Source organism: Apiospora hydei (genome assembly GCF_038363865.1).
Source record: "Apiospora hydei strain CBS 114990 chromosome Unknown utg000009l_segment0_segment0, whole genome shotgun sequence".
NCBI classification, from domain to species: domain Eukaryota; kingdom Fungi; phylum Ascomycota; class Sordariomycetes; order Amphisphaeriales; family Apiosporaceae; genus Apiospora; species Apiospora hydei.
The window spans coordinates 6,432,762-6,445,124 of NW_027117368.1; the positions used below are offsets into that span (position 1 = coordinate 6,432,762).

A 12,363-nucleotide genomic window follows, 5' to 3' on the forward strand; every position below is an offset into this window, starting at 1 on the left:
ATGTTCTTATTACAGGAGCCTTTACTTCAGGAAGCCGAACGTGAGGCAGTGGCAGACCTGCTCCAATATCTCGAAAACGTACGTGCACCGCACACCGATACGATGATTTCATGATGATACTAAAGCCTCACATAGCGCGGCGAGACCGACTTCTTCTCCGGCGAACCTCTCCGAGCCTTAAGCACCCTTGTCTTTTCCGACAACATAGACCTACAGCGCAGCGCCAGCTTGACATTTGCTGAAATCACGGAGCGAGGTACACTAAGCTGCCATACCCTGGAACCCATCCACTGGAGCTAACCGTGTGCTTCAGATGTTCGAGAGGTTGACCGGGATACGCTTGAGCCCATCCTCTTCCTCCTGCAGAGCCCCGACATCGAGGTTCAACGAGCAGCGAGTGCAGCACTGGGGAACCTAGCCGTCAATAGTAGGTCACCAGCTGGAATTAACGATGATGATATGACGTTATCTAACCGTCCTTTACAGCTGAGAATAAGGTCCTGATTGTTCAGCTCGGTGGACTGACCCCTCTCATCCGCCAAATGCTATCTCCCAATGTGGAGGTCCAATGCAATGCTGTTGGTTGCATCACCAACCTCGCTACGCACGAGGACAACAAGGCAAAGATTGCGCGATCGGGTGCGCTGGGCCCTCTCACACGCCTGGCCAAGTCTCGAGACATGAGGGTGCAACGGAATGCGACGGGCGCCCTCTTGAACATGACACATTCTGGTTAGATATCCTCTGCATTCACTGCAACCTCCTATCCCACCCCGAGTTGCCGTAGCTAACCTTCAGCAGACGAAAATCGGCAGCAGCTGGTAAGCGCCGGCGCCATACCCGTGCTCGTGCAGCTCCTCTCGTCTCCCGATGTTGATGTCCAGTACTACTGCACAACCGCTCTCAGTAACATCGCCGTTGACTCCAACAACCGCCGCAAGCTGGCTCAGTCCGAGACTAAACTTGTCCAGTCTCTTGTGAACCTGATGGACTCGTCATCCCCCAAGGTTCAGTGCCAGGCTGCTTTGGCACTGCGGAATCTGGCGTCGGACGAAAAGTACCAGCTTGATATTGTCCGGGCCCAAGGATTAAACCCTCTCCTCCGTCTTTTGCAATCATCTTATCTGCCGCTCATACTATCGGCGGTTGCTTGTATACGAAACATTTCGATCCACCCGATGAACGAGTCGCCTATCATAGAGGCGGGCTTCTTGAAACCTTTGGTGGATCTTTTGGGCTCGACAGACAACGAGGAGATCCAGTGCCATGCTATATCAACGCTTCGCAACCTCGCAGCAAGCTCCGACCGCAACAAGGCCCTCGTTCTGGAAGCTGGAGCGGTTCAAAAATGCAAGCAGTTGGTTTTGGATGTTCCCGTTACTGTGCAATCGGAGATGACGGCGGCGATTGCTGTGTTGGCTCTGTCTGATGACCTCAAGACTCATCTCCTGAATCTTGGAGTCTTCGATGTGCTCATCCCGTTGACGCACTCGCCAAGTATCGAGGTGCAGGGCAACAGTGCTGCTGCTCTAGGAAATCTGTCATCCAAAGGTGCGTCCCCTGATACTCGCCAACTAACGCAAAGCTAACTCGACCAGTTGGCGACTATTCCATCTTTATCCAGGACTGGGCAGAACCCAACGGCGGTATTCATGGTTACCTTAGTCGATTCCTGGCCAGCGGAGACGCCACGTTCCAACACATTGCCATCTGGACGCTTCTCCAACTCCTCGAGTCCGAGGATAAGACCCTGATTGGCCAAATTGGAAAATCCGACGAGATCGTTGACATGATCAAGCAAATTGCCGAGCGACAGATCGAATCGGAGGCCGACGCTGTTGACGACGATGACGAAGGCGAGGTTGTCAACCTCGCCCAGCGATGCCTGGAATTATTGGGCCAGAGCATGTCGAAAGCGCATATCGAGGGCTGAAAGCCGACTTGACCGGGCTAGTCATTGATTGGCCCCTTTTACCACCCATTTCCAAGCCTCTTGAGCGCCCTTCTGGGCTTAAGCATCCGTGTGGGCATTGGGTTTTGGCCAGGCGTTTGAGGCGTACATTATATACAGCGGCATTCATATCAGGGTCTTGTTGTTGATTCTACCTTGTTTCTATACTCGGGTGCATATCCCCACTGGCCGTCGTTCAGGAAGGGGACGGCGTATTTTTGTGGAATTGGTATGCTATTCAGTGCTTGCACCGGGCAGCTCCCGAGCCCGGCGAGGTTTCTTTTGTACTACCATTCCGGTGGCATAGCTCTATAAAAAAACTTGTTTCGTTTAGCAGTGTACGTCAATTCACCATTGAGGTTGGGGCTCTGGAGGGATTTTTGGAAGCTTCGAGAGTGAGAGCAAGAGCCGTTCCGTGTAATTACATACCTAGTTTGCGCCTGAAGAGATATCCATTTTGCACAGCTCGAATCCGCACATTGCTATTCTTAGGTGAAAACCAATAGTGCAAGGTCAATCTCGAACACAAATGTAGTAGTGTCATTTCATATAGAATGGGCCCAGGTTCAGGACGACTCTTCGATTGCTAAGCCGTTTGGTACGGGCTCAAACCACCTCCAAGGCTTCCAGCCGACCAACTGACCCTTAGCAATAGCTTTGCCTTTGATGAGGGCCAAGGGCAGAGGTCCATAATCGCGACTGTCTCTTGACCACGGCATGTTGTCCCCCACAATATAGCAGTGGCCCTTTGGTACCTGTCATATGCGGTGTCAATATATAGGTATCAGACAGCGGAGATGTGCAACCGATACTACCGACCTGGATCATCCGGTCACTGGTGGCGCCCGGGCTGTTCATCAGGACGTAGTCGCCCGGCATGCCGATGACCCGCTTCACGCCGTCCTCTTCGGGCGAGACGGGGATGTGGTAGCTGACGCAGTCGCCGACGCGCACGTCGCGCCCCCGGCGGTGGTGCTTGTCGAAGATGATGATGTCGCCGTCGACCAGGAAGGTCGGCAGCATCGAGGGGCCGTAGCCCCAGCCGAAGCTGTACTGGTGGTTGAAGACGTAGTGCGCCAGGGCGCACGTCTGGAACGAGTGCACTAGGATGCGCCAGGGGTGGCCGAGAAAGTAGTTTCCCACACGTGCCATCTATGGATTTTGTATTGGGAGGGAGGGGGGGCTTGGTTAGACGATTAAGGACTTGTAATTATTGTTTTTGCTTGGGAATCTGAGAGGATATGAGAGAGTCGTACGGATGTTTTAGTAAGTGGTTTGAATATTAGATGCTATTCAAATGATTTCAGTCTGATGCTAATTGCGGATATCAGCTCGAGGGACGGTACATTGTGGCAAGTATCGTAGCTAAGCTCCACAGCAGTCTCTGATTGGCTGTACGGTTGAGAAACGTCAAAACTATTAATCCAGTCTCGTCGGTCAATTGACGAGCGCCATTCCCACAGCTTCAGCCGACAAGCAAACTGCACAAGCGCCCACGGAAAGCCGCCAAAGATGCAGCACACGCGGTGCATGTTTTCCCCCGCGAGGGCTTTGCAGAACGTCTTCCTCTCACATCTCGACCTCTCGGCCCGACGAACCATGGCAGCGGCACCGTCCTCAATCAGCAGGCCTGCGGCGGCATTCCTGTGCCCGCGTCGTCTCTTCAGCACAAATGGCGGCGTCCGCATGAAGCAATTCGCACGAAGGCCATACAATAACAACAATAAAAATGACAACAACTCACCCGCGAAGCCCATTTCCCGCTTCCCGACCGACAATGCGATCCCCTACAAGTTCGTCAAGGTCGCCGACGAGACGGGCGCCTTGTCCAAACCGCAGCGCACGTCGGACGTGCTCGCAACGCTGGACCGCCAGAAGTACTCGCTGGTGATGGTGGCGCCGCCGCCGGAGCCGAAAGAAGACGAGCTAGAGGAGGGAGAGGAAGACGTCGACGAGAACCTGTCGTTCCAGGACATGCCGCTCGCGGAGCCCGAGGCGGCCATCTGCCGCCTCATCGACAAGTACGAATACGCCAAGGTGGCCGAGGAGAAGGAGAAAGAAGCCCGCCGCAAGAAGCTCAACACCAAGGAGCTCGAGCTCAACTGGGCCATCGCGGCGCACGACCTGAGCCACAAGATCGGGCAGCTCGAGGCGTTCTTGTCCAAGGGCAAGACGGTCGAGGTCATGTTGGCGAAGAAGCGGGGAGGGCGCGTCGCCACCAAGGACGAGGGGGAGGCTCTGATCGAGAAGCTCGAGGAGGCGGCGACGGGCGTGCGTGCGGTTATTGCTAAGCGCGAGGGCCAGTTCCCCGGCATGGTGAAGCTCAAGTTCGAGGGGCGCAAGAAGGCGTAAGGGTATCTTGGCGCCTACTCACGTACCTGCATGTTCTTTGCGTGAAGTACATTGCGGTGACCTGTACGAGAATCAGGATGCATCGCATTGAGGCGTACAGTTTGGTTGTAGACTAGATCTAGACATGTACGATATCCGGTACAAGATCATTGCGTAAAACCACTGCATCACGTATAAAAGAGACTCAGTAAGAATTGGAAACTGTGGTGTTTGCTTGACACTGTTGGGCGTGTTTTGGACATTGTATATTGCATCAGGATGCCTGACTATTGGAAGAAGCAAAAGTCGGCTGTCACCTTCTATCTTTCACTACATCGGCTAGGTCCATTAGCAAGAAGCTGGCTCTTATACCTCTACTACAGCACCGCGTCTGTAAAGTTTTGGTTCTCCCCAATGTCCAGTCCACTGGTACTTAAGATAGCACTCGTTGGCACCATTCTTCATTCCCTTGAGGTGTGCTTGCCCCCAGAAAAAGTCTTCTATGTAGCTGCTTCGATCTTCCCAGTATGGTTTTCAGGTATGATCTCATACCTCAAGTCTCTCAACTGCGGTGACACCAACTAACATATGTCACCGCAATTCACCAGCATCGAAGCTATCGCCTCTCAATGATCCTACAATAAGGGATATAGACCCAGACGGGCTGCCAAGGTGCTATGGATTTTTTTGCTGGTCAGTTTATGATGTGACAATATATAGAAGCTCTTGGTTGCTTGAGGGAGTTCAATCTGAGTTTGTCTTGCGATGAGGTCCATCCAAACTGGTCTGCCCTGTCCCACCTCTACCACCAACCCCAGATTAGCGGATCCTGCTCGGAAGGCAGTGGAGCTCATAGGGGACCTTACCGAAACTTAGTGGCCAATTACAGCAGCAGGTCCAGGTCCGGATCCCTGTGAAGAAAAAAGTTCCCATAAGTCGATCAATTAAACCAACCTTGGATATCTCTGTTCACTGGACATACTTAAACACACCCTCGGTAGCATTCACTGACATTGTGTTCTTTCATTAACAACTCATTTTGCCATCTGAACAAGACTTAGTCGCATAGTCCAAGGATCTTTTTGATCACCTAAATCGGATTTCCCCAAAACTACCTACCTACATACATCAACCGATAGCGAGCAGCAATGGCAGCCCCCATCACAGAAGAGACCCTGAAGGTCAGCTATGAGCAATTGACCGATCTCGAGAAGGAGTTCGAGGAGAATGAGGTCGAAATTAGTACGTCGCCCCAACCCCGTCACATTGTTAATGGCATGAGCCCTCGTGCTAACTTTGCATTCAGTCCGCCAACAAGTCGCGCTGAACAAGCCTCTGTATGAGAAGCGGGCGAAGATCCTGTCGCAGCTGAACGGCTTCTGGGCGCTCGTCCTCGAGCAGGCCCCGCCGGAAGTGGACCAGTACATCCAGCCGAGCGACTCGGCAGTGCTGCTGTCGTCGCTCAAGGACCTGACGGTCTCGCACTTTGAGATTGAGAACGGCGGCAAGGGCGACCCCCGCAGCATCTCGATCAAGCTCGAGTTCAACGAGAACGACTACTTCGAGGACACCGTCCTGGAGAAGAAGTTCTGGTACCGCCACGCCAAGAGCGGCTGGGCGGGCCTCGTGAGCGAGCCCGTCCCCATCAAGTGGAAGAAGCCCGGCAAGGATCTCACCCAGGGCCTGCTCGACCTCGTGGTCAAGGTCTGGGAAGAGGACAAGAAGCGCGGCCCTAGTAAGGGACCCATCACCAAGGCCAAGGACTACACGCCCGCGCAGAAGGAGCTCAAGAAGAAGATCGAGACGGTCGGCATGGGCGGCGTCAGCTTCTTCGGCTGGTTCGGCTTCCGCGGCTTCCCCATCTCCGAGGAGGAGAGCCGGACCGCGACCGAGAAGGAGAAGGAGAACCGCCGCCTCCGCGCCGAGGGCAAGCCCGTGCCCGACGACGAGGAAGAAGAGGAGGATGATGAAGATGAGGATGATGACCCATACGGTCTGGAGATCTTCCCTGATGGCGACGAGCTCGCCATTGCTATCAGCGAGGATCTCTGGCCCAGCGCCATCAAGTACTTCAGTAAGTTTACTTCCACATTAGGCCCAAGAACTATCTGCTAACACAGATTGCGCAGCATCTGCCCAAGAGCAGGGCGACATGAGTGACATCGACTTCGAGGATGGCATGGATGATGATGATGAAGACGAAGAGGACGAGGAAGAGGAAGAAGCCGCCGTCAGCAAGGAGCCTCCTGCTAAGAAGCGAAAGGCTTAAATCAAAGCCAGGAGGCACCGCAACTGCGAAATAGCAGTCTCCGAAAAAGGATTGTACGAAATTGACATGCCATGATACCCTTCTATCTACTCAAGCTAGAGACACGCGCCACAGAGCTGGCGGGCTTAGCTATACTTAATTGACAGTGGCTCGAGCCCTATCTTATACTACCTTGAAAACAATACCTACTCGTACCTCCTGAATCAATCCAAGCCAAGTCCTGGGTTCCTCAGGAAGTCGGCAGATCGGCAGAGTTTCGTTTAGGTGGTGATGACATTTTCCTTGGCCTTTTCTCCCGTGCTTGGGCGCTTGTTTCCTTCGTTTTCCCTTGCCTTGCATGCTGTCCTTGTCTCGAGATGAAATACAGGCAGAACAGGTGCTGCAGAATAAGCTCTGACACGCTCACGAGATGGGGTAAGCTCCCGAACCGGCAACGCCAGCTTCCTTTGAACAGCGCCTCATTCGTGGATCATGGGCAGGGGCCGTTGGAGCCGTTGAAGAACGGCATGCTTGGTCCTGTTTGTTTCTCGCCAAGGGACAGAGAGGAGGGCGGTGATGGTATACATATGCAAATCACCCCCAAAAAATCACCAAGTGATAGGCCCCCTCCCAAACATCCAATGTGCCCGGAATAGCAATGATTTGTTATGGGACCAGGTTCGTGAGCTTATCTCACTACTGAAAATACTGGAACTCTTTTTTTCCCTCTTCTCCCACAATTACAGATCGTCCATCGGTTCCTGAAGTTCCTTGGGGCTAGTTTGTTTGACAGGTTGCTAGCTGCAGGGGGAGGCGGATATCCGCATTGATTGAGACGAAACTCCGCCAAGATCCAACTCGAACCGTTTCAGTCCTGGCCAGCTTACACACACCTTTTCCTAACGGGCCTGCTGGCCTCCTGTTTACAGCCCTCAGAGTGCCTCAGCGCTTCTAACGGCAATTGATTTTACGCAGGGCTTGCGCAATGTGTTTGGGCCTGCGTAGCACTCGTGGTGGGAAAACCGAATAAAAAAGGTCCAGAACCCAGGTCACACCCAGTTCCCGGCTTGTAACGGGCAGTCCAGTCCAGTCAATCCCAGGCCATGGCCGTGTTTGGTCGATCTGATGTTGCGTGCCTGCGTGCCTGCGGTGCTGCGTGCCTTGCTTGCATCCGATGTGCTTGCTGTGTGCCATGACCCCAAGTTCAAGCTGGCGCTGCTCCATGTCCCCGGGAAAGAAGACATCAGGCTTGCTCTTCTCCAATCTCCACGTCTGCTGTGTTCCAGATCCTGTGTGTCGGTATCCATCTTCTCTCTATTCTCTCTTTCGTCGTTTGTGGTTTGCGATTGTTTCTTCTCTATCCTTTACTCTCTTCTCTTCCTTTCCCACCCTCACTTGGCCGCCGCTTCTAGACCGAAGCCTCTTTCATTTCGTTTTTCTTTCTTCCACTTTCTATTCTTGGACCCTCCCAGGCAACAGTATTCCCTTCTGTTGCTCTTTTTCATTCACTTTTTGTTTGGTTGTCTTTGCGTGTGGACACTCCAGGCTGAGTCCTCATCTGATCGATTTCGTTCCGCTCGTCTTCGATTCAATTGTGTCCCGGCGACCTTAGTTACTGTTTGTATTTTCTACGATTGGATTGTTTGGGAGCAACTTGCGACTGTCAAGTCAAGAAGGAAGAGAGCTTGTTTGCCTAGAGCCAACAGCGAGTGAATACCGCCACAAGACATGCTCGACGTCTAATTCAACGTTCCAATTTCCTTTTCTCACTCTTTTCTGTAACGGCCGGCCGCCCTACACCGGTTGACCCGGACGACTCTTACGTCATTTACATCTTCAATCGTTATTCCATATTCCATTTTCAGTATGAAACTATCCCTTCCTGTGGCCGGCACCCTGGGCCTGCTGGCGGGTGTATCAAATGCAATCCAAGTAGACTTCAATAGTGATGGTAGGTCAAGACCAATCCCGGCTCGGTGTTATGATGTCAAGTTGGGCGAACAAGGGCTAATCAACTACAAAAAGACTCGATCAAGTCGGCAGCCAGTACGATAGCGTTTGGCTTATTGAAATACTACACCGGAAACAATACCGGCGATGTGCCAGGTAACTTGCCAGACCCTTACTTCTGGTGGGAGGCGGGCGCCATGTTCGGCACCATGGTGGACTACTGGTTTTACACGGGGGACACGACATACAACGAGGTGACAACACAGGGTTTACTGCACCAGGCCGGCGACGACAGGGATTTTATGCCGACCAACCAGACGAGGACCGAGGGAAATGACGACCAGGGATTCTGGGCCATGGCCGCCATGTCTGCGGCGGAGAACAACTATCCTGACCCGCCGCCCGATCAACCACAGTGGCTCGGGCTGGCACAGGCCGTGTTCAACGAGTATGTCGGACGATGGGACGAGAATACCTGTGGTGGCGGACTGAGGTGGCAGATCTTCACCTTCAACAACGGTTTCAACTACAAGGTAAGCCGACTTACAGATATTGTTCCTGGTTTTTCCAGAAGGACGGCGCTAACGTAACTTGAAGAACTCTATTTCCAACGGTTGCTTTTTCAACCTCGCCGCACGACTGGCTCGCTTCACCGGCAACCAGACGTACGCCGACTGGGCCGACAAGATCTACGGCTGGATGGAGAAGACGGACCTGATCTCGCCCGAGTTTCAGGTGTTCGATGGCGCCAGCACGGACGACGGCTGCAAGAAAATCGACAAGGCCGAGTGGACGTACAACCTGGGCATTTTCTTGCACGGCGCCGCCGTCATGTACAACCACACGGGCGGCGGCGAAAACGCCAACAACAAGTGGCAGCCGCGCGTGCAGGGCTTCCTCGACCACACCGAGAAGTTCCACTTCATCGACGGCATCATCGTCGAGCGGCCCTGCGAGGAGAATAACCTCTGCGACTTCGACCAGCGCTCCTTCAAGGGCTACCTCACACGATACCTGGCGGCGACCATCCAGATGGCGCCCTTCACCTTCGACCAGGTGGCGCCCTTACTAAAATCCTCGGCGGCCGCGGCGGCGCAGCAGTGCTCGGGTCGCCGCCCGCGGCCGAGTTCAAGGGCATCGCGGGGACGGCGTGCGGGTTCCAGTGGGCGAAGAAGAGCGCGTTCGATGGCTCCGTCGGAGTGGGCGAGCAGATGAGCGCCCTCCAGGTCATGCAGTACACCCTGGTGAAGAAGACGACCCGGGCCGCCGTCACGGCCGACACGGGCGGCACCTCCAAGGGCGACCCCAACGCCGGGACCCCTACCAAAGAGAAAATGCCGACGCTCAAGCCCATCACGACCCAGGACCAGGTCGCGGCTGGCTTCATCACGTCGGCCATGGCGCTCAGCGTGCTGGGCGCTTGTATCTTCGTGGTGAAAGAAGGCTGATCAGGCGTGGGTCAGGACAATGTCAAAAGCTTGGGGGGTTTGGGGGGGGATGACCAGGGGAGAATATTCTTTCAACAAAGTATATAGCTTTTTCTTTTTCTTTTTCATCTTGAGATGCGGTGGCTGGGGTGGCTATCCTGGACCCCCATGGTAGAGGGCTGGCGTTCCTGGGATAGGGGGGAAAGGGCAGGTGGCCTTCGTGTAATACCTTTTTATTATACCCAGCACCATCCGCATAATGGCCTTCTGGGGTGGAAGAAGCAAAGTGGCTTCGAGAGCTGTCCCCGCACAACCTTAATGGTAAGAAGTTGAAGAAGCAGTATTCATTGCTCACAGAAATAATGAGAAATTGCTACAAACACTCAACGGCCCCGCCCCTGTGTGATCACAAACGTATAATTTGGGCAACTATTATGGTCATATGGACAGTGTTAAAAGCAGTTATGGGTGCCTAGGTTACTGGTACGCTACTTGTATTCGTTCGTCTCGTCTTTTAAGCTCGGTATATGTCAGGTCATGTCATCTGTTGTTCGGGTTATATGTATGTACTCAGGGGTAATTACAAAATCGAAGAAAACCAAAGCAAGAGCCGACACTTGAGTATGACTAATCTTTTCGCACGTTTATTCCTATGCTCTCGACAAACCGACCTCAGTAGGTCCGACGCTTCTTGCATCCTCCATCCGCAAGCACAACGTCAAAATAACTAGGCAGCGTCCGTGTCTTTTTCGTACAAACATTGTCGTCGTCATCTTTACCACCATATTCGGGGCCCTTCTTCTCTTTCTCCTCGTCTTCCGCATTCCAGTCGTCAAGCATGTCGTCTTCGTCGGTACTTAAGCTCGTCTCGCCAGTCGCCAGGGGCGGCTCTACTTCCGGCAAGATACCTCGCTTGAGGTTCGGTGCCATGATCTTGACATCGTCGCGCCCATCAATGCCAATGCGGTCGGCGCAGTTCCTGTGCAGGAATTCCGGCCGCAGCTCGAAGTGCAGGCCGTTGTTGATCTCCACTTCGTCCTCGCTCTCATGGTCGGCGTCCCGCGCTGTACGGCTGGTCGTTTCCGACCCTGCAGGTTCCTTGTTGAACTCGGGGCGAAGGACTTCATTATTCATGTTCATTTCGACCTCAGATCCCTCCGATTCCGACGGCGTCATCACAGCAGTGGCAGTGGTCGTATCCGAGTCGTACCAAGCATCATCACTCTTCTGCCGCGTATTCCCCTGTATCACTCCCTGAGCAGCGCATTGCAGTTGCAGTTTCCGTCGCAAGGCCATCAACTCCTTCTTGTCAAGAGACTTGAACCCATAGTAGCTCAACGGACCCTGTCCCTTGCGTCGGGTGGATTCAGGGACCTTTACTTCGTACTCGATTGTGCTATCGTCTCGGCCACAGGTAACTGCCAAATATTCGTCTCGCCGATCCTCGGCGTGAAGCCACTCTCGATTCAATGCGGCGGCGGCGATCTCTTGTGTTAGCGCGAGGTCGAAATCGTACGCCGAAGCGAGCTTCTCGGCCTTGAGCTTCTTGTTCGCAAAGAAACACAGCGCCTCCGCATCTCCGTCTGCTTCTTCATCTTCTTCGTCGTCGTATTCGATGGTCTCCCATAACGAAGAAGCAGAACCGTCATCACTCAACAACGACCCTTCTGCCGTTGCCGTGGTAGGTGTACATCCCCCCTTCCCCTCCCGCTTCCCCCTTTTGGTAGTTGCTGCTAATAACAGCGACGCAGAGTAAAGCTGCCGCAGCGTCCGGAGCTGCTTGCACTCGTCGCACACGACGGTGCCGCGATGCCGGGACATGATGACGTACTCGAGCCCGCCGTCGCAGGAGGCGAGGCGCCGGGCGCCGCGGCGGGCGGCCTGGCAGTACGTGTTGCGGCCCTTCTTGCCGACGACGGCGTCGCAGTCGTGCTCGAGGCAGAGGCTGAGGTAGACGTACTGTTTACACATGACGGCGTAGTACGAGCCGAGCTGAAGTGAACGAATGAATGAATAGGCCGGTGCAGTAGTAAAAACGAATGGAGGTGGTGGAGGTTGAAGCTGGATGTTAGGTGGTAAACTCTCGAGAAATATGCTGCCGGTAGGAAGAGAATATGTCCGGTATGATATGGGGGTAATGGAAACAGATCAGTTGTCGGCTGCGTGGGCGTCAGTATGACACGGAATCACCCTGATAAAGGGGTGAAGGCAAGGTCCCTCTCAAGACTCTCGGCTGTTCCAAAGTATCAGGACATCAATACTCTCCCTCAGAATGGGTTAGTTCTTCTCTGGCCTATCATCACCACCACGTCGATGAGCGCACGAAAGGCAGCTGATATCTGCTCCGCCTTGGAAGTATAGGAAAAGTTGCTTGCAACGCCGACAATCCAGCCTCAAATATCTTCAAAAGCGGGTGTTCAAGACATATACGACTTCACCAAAGAAGCGGTTGGAAG

General features: G+C 53.7%; 6 protein-coding genes across 6 annotated transcripts; 4 read left to right on the plus strand and 2 right to left on the minus strand.

Annotated features, from left to right (window-relative positions):
• On the plus strand, positions 1–1,933 carry PG997_013830 (vacuolar protein 8; the record flags this gene model as incomplete). The annotated part of the gene is made up of 6 exons (XM_066818144.1): positions 1–78; positions 136–256; positions 314–427; positions 487–732; positions 802–1,551; positions 1,599–1,933. 6 exons carry the CDS (start codon positions 1–3, stop codon positions 1,931–1,933), a joined length of 1,644 nt encoding a protein of 547 aa, XP_066663836.1.
• Positions 1,934–2,517: 584 nt separating this feature from the next.
• Positions 2,518–3,103, minus strand: PG997_013831 (uncharacterized protein; the record flags this gene model as incomplete). The annotated part of the gene is made up of 2 exons (XM_066818145.1): positions 2,518–2,706; positions 2,771–3,103. The coding sequence occupies 2 exons, from the start codon at positions 3,101–3,103 to the stop codon at positions 2,518–2,520; spliced, it is 522 nt and encodes a 173-aa protein (XP_066663837.1).
• A 360-nt stretch (positions 3,104–3,463) lies between these two features.
• On the plus strand, positions 3,464–4,303 carry PG997_013832 (uncharacterized protein; the record flags this gene model as incomplete). The annotated part of the gene is made up of 1 exon (XM_066818146.1): positions 3,464–4,303. One exon carries the CDS (start codon positions 3,464–3,466, stop codon positions 4,301–4,303), a length of 840 nt encoding a protein of 279 aa, XP_066663838.1.
• Positions 4,304–5,430: 1,127 nt separating this feature from the next.
• On the plus strand, positions 5,431–6,551 carry PG997_013833 (uncharacterized protein; the record flags this gene model as incomplete). The annotated part of the gene is made up of 3 exons (XM_066818147.1): positions 5,431–5,524; positions 5,589–6,356; positions 6,412–6,551. 3 exons carry the CDS (start codon positions 5,431–5,433, stop codon positions 6,549–6,551), a joined length of 1,002 nt encoding a protein of 333 aa, XP_066663839.1.
• A 1,845-nt stretch (positions 6,552–8,396) lies between these two features.
• Positions 8,397–9,928, plus strand: PG997_013834 (uncharacterized protein; the record flags this gene model as incomplete). Its single annotated transcript, XM_066818148.1, has 4 exons — positions 8,397–8,481; positions 8,556–9,013; positions 9,078–9,536; positions 9,608–9,928. The coding sequence occupies 4 exons, from the start codon at positions 8,397–8,399 to the stop codon at positions 9,926–9,928; spliced, it is 1,323 nt and encodes a 440-aa protein (XP_066663840.1).
• A 651-nt stretch (positions 9,929–10,579) lies between these two features.
• On the minus strand, positions 10,580–11,878 carry PG997_013835 (uncharacterized protein; the record flags this gene model as incomplete). The annotated part of the gene is made up of 1 exon (XM_066818149.1): positions 10,580–11,878. The coding sequence occupies one exon, from the start codon at positions 11,876–11,878 to the stop codon at positions 10,580–10,582; it is 1,299 nt and encodes a 432-aa protein (XP_066663841.1).
• Positions 11,879–12,363: the final 485 nt, after the last annotated feature.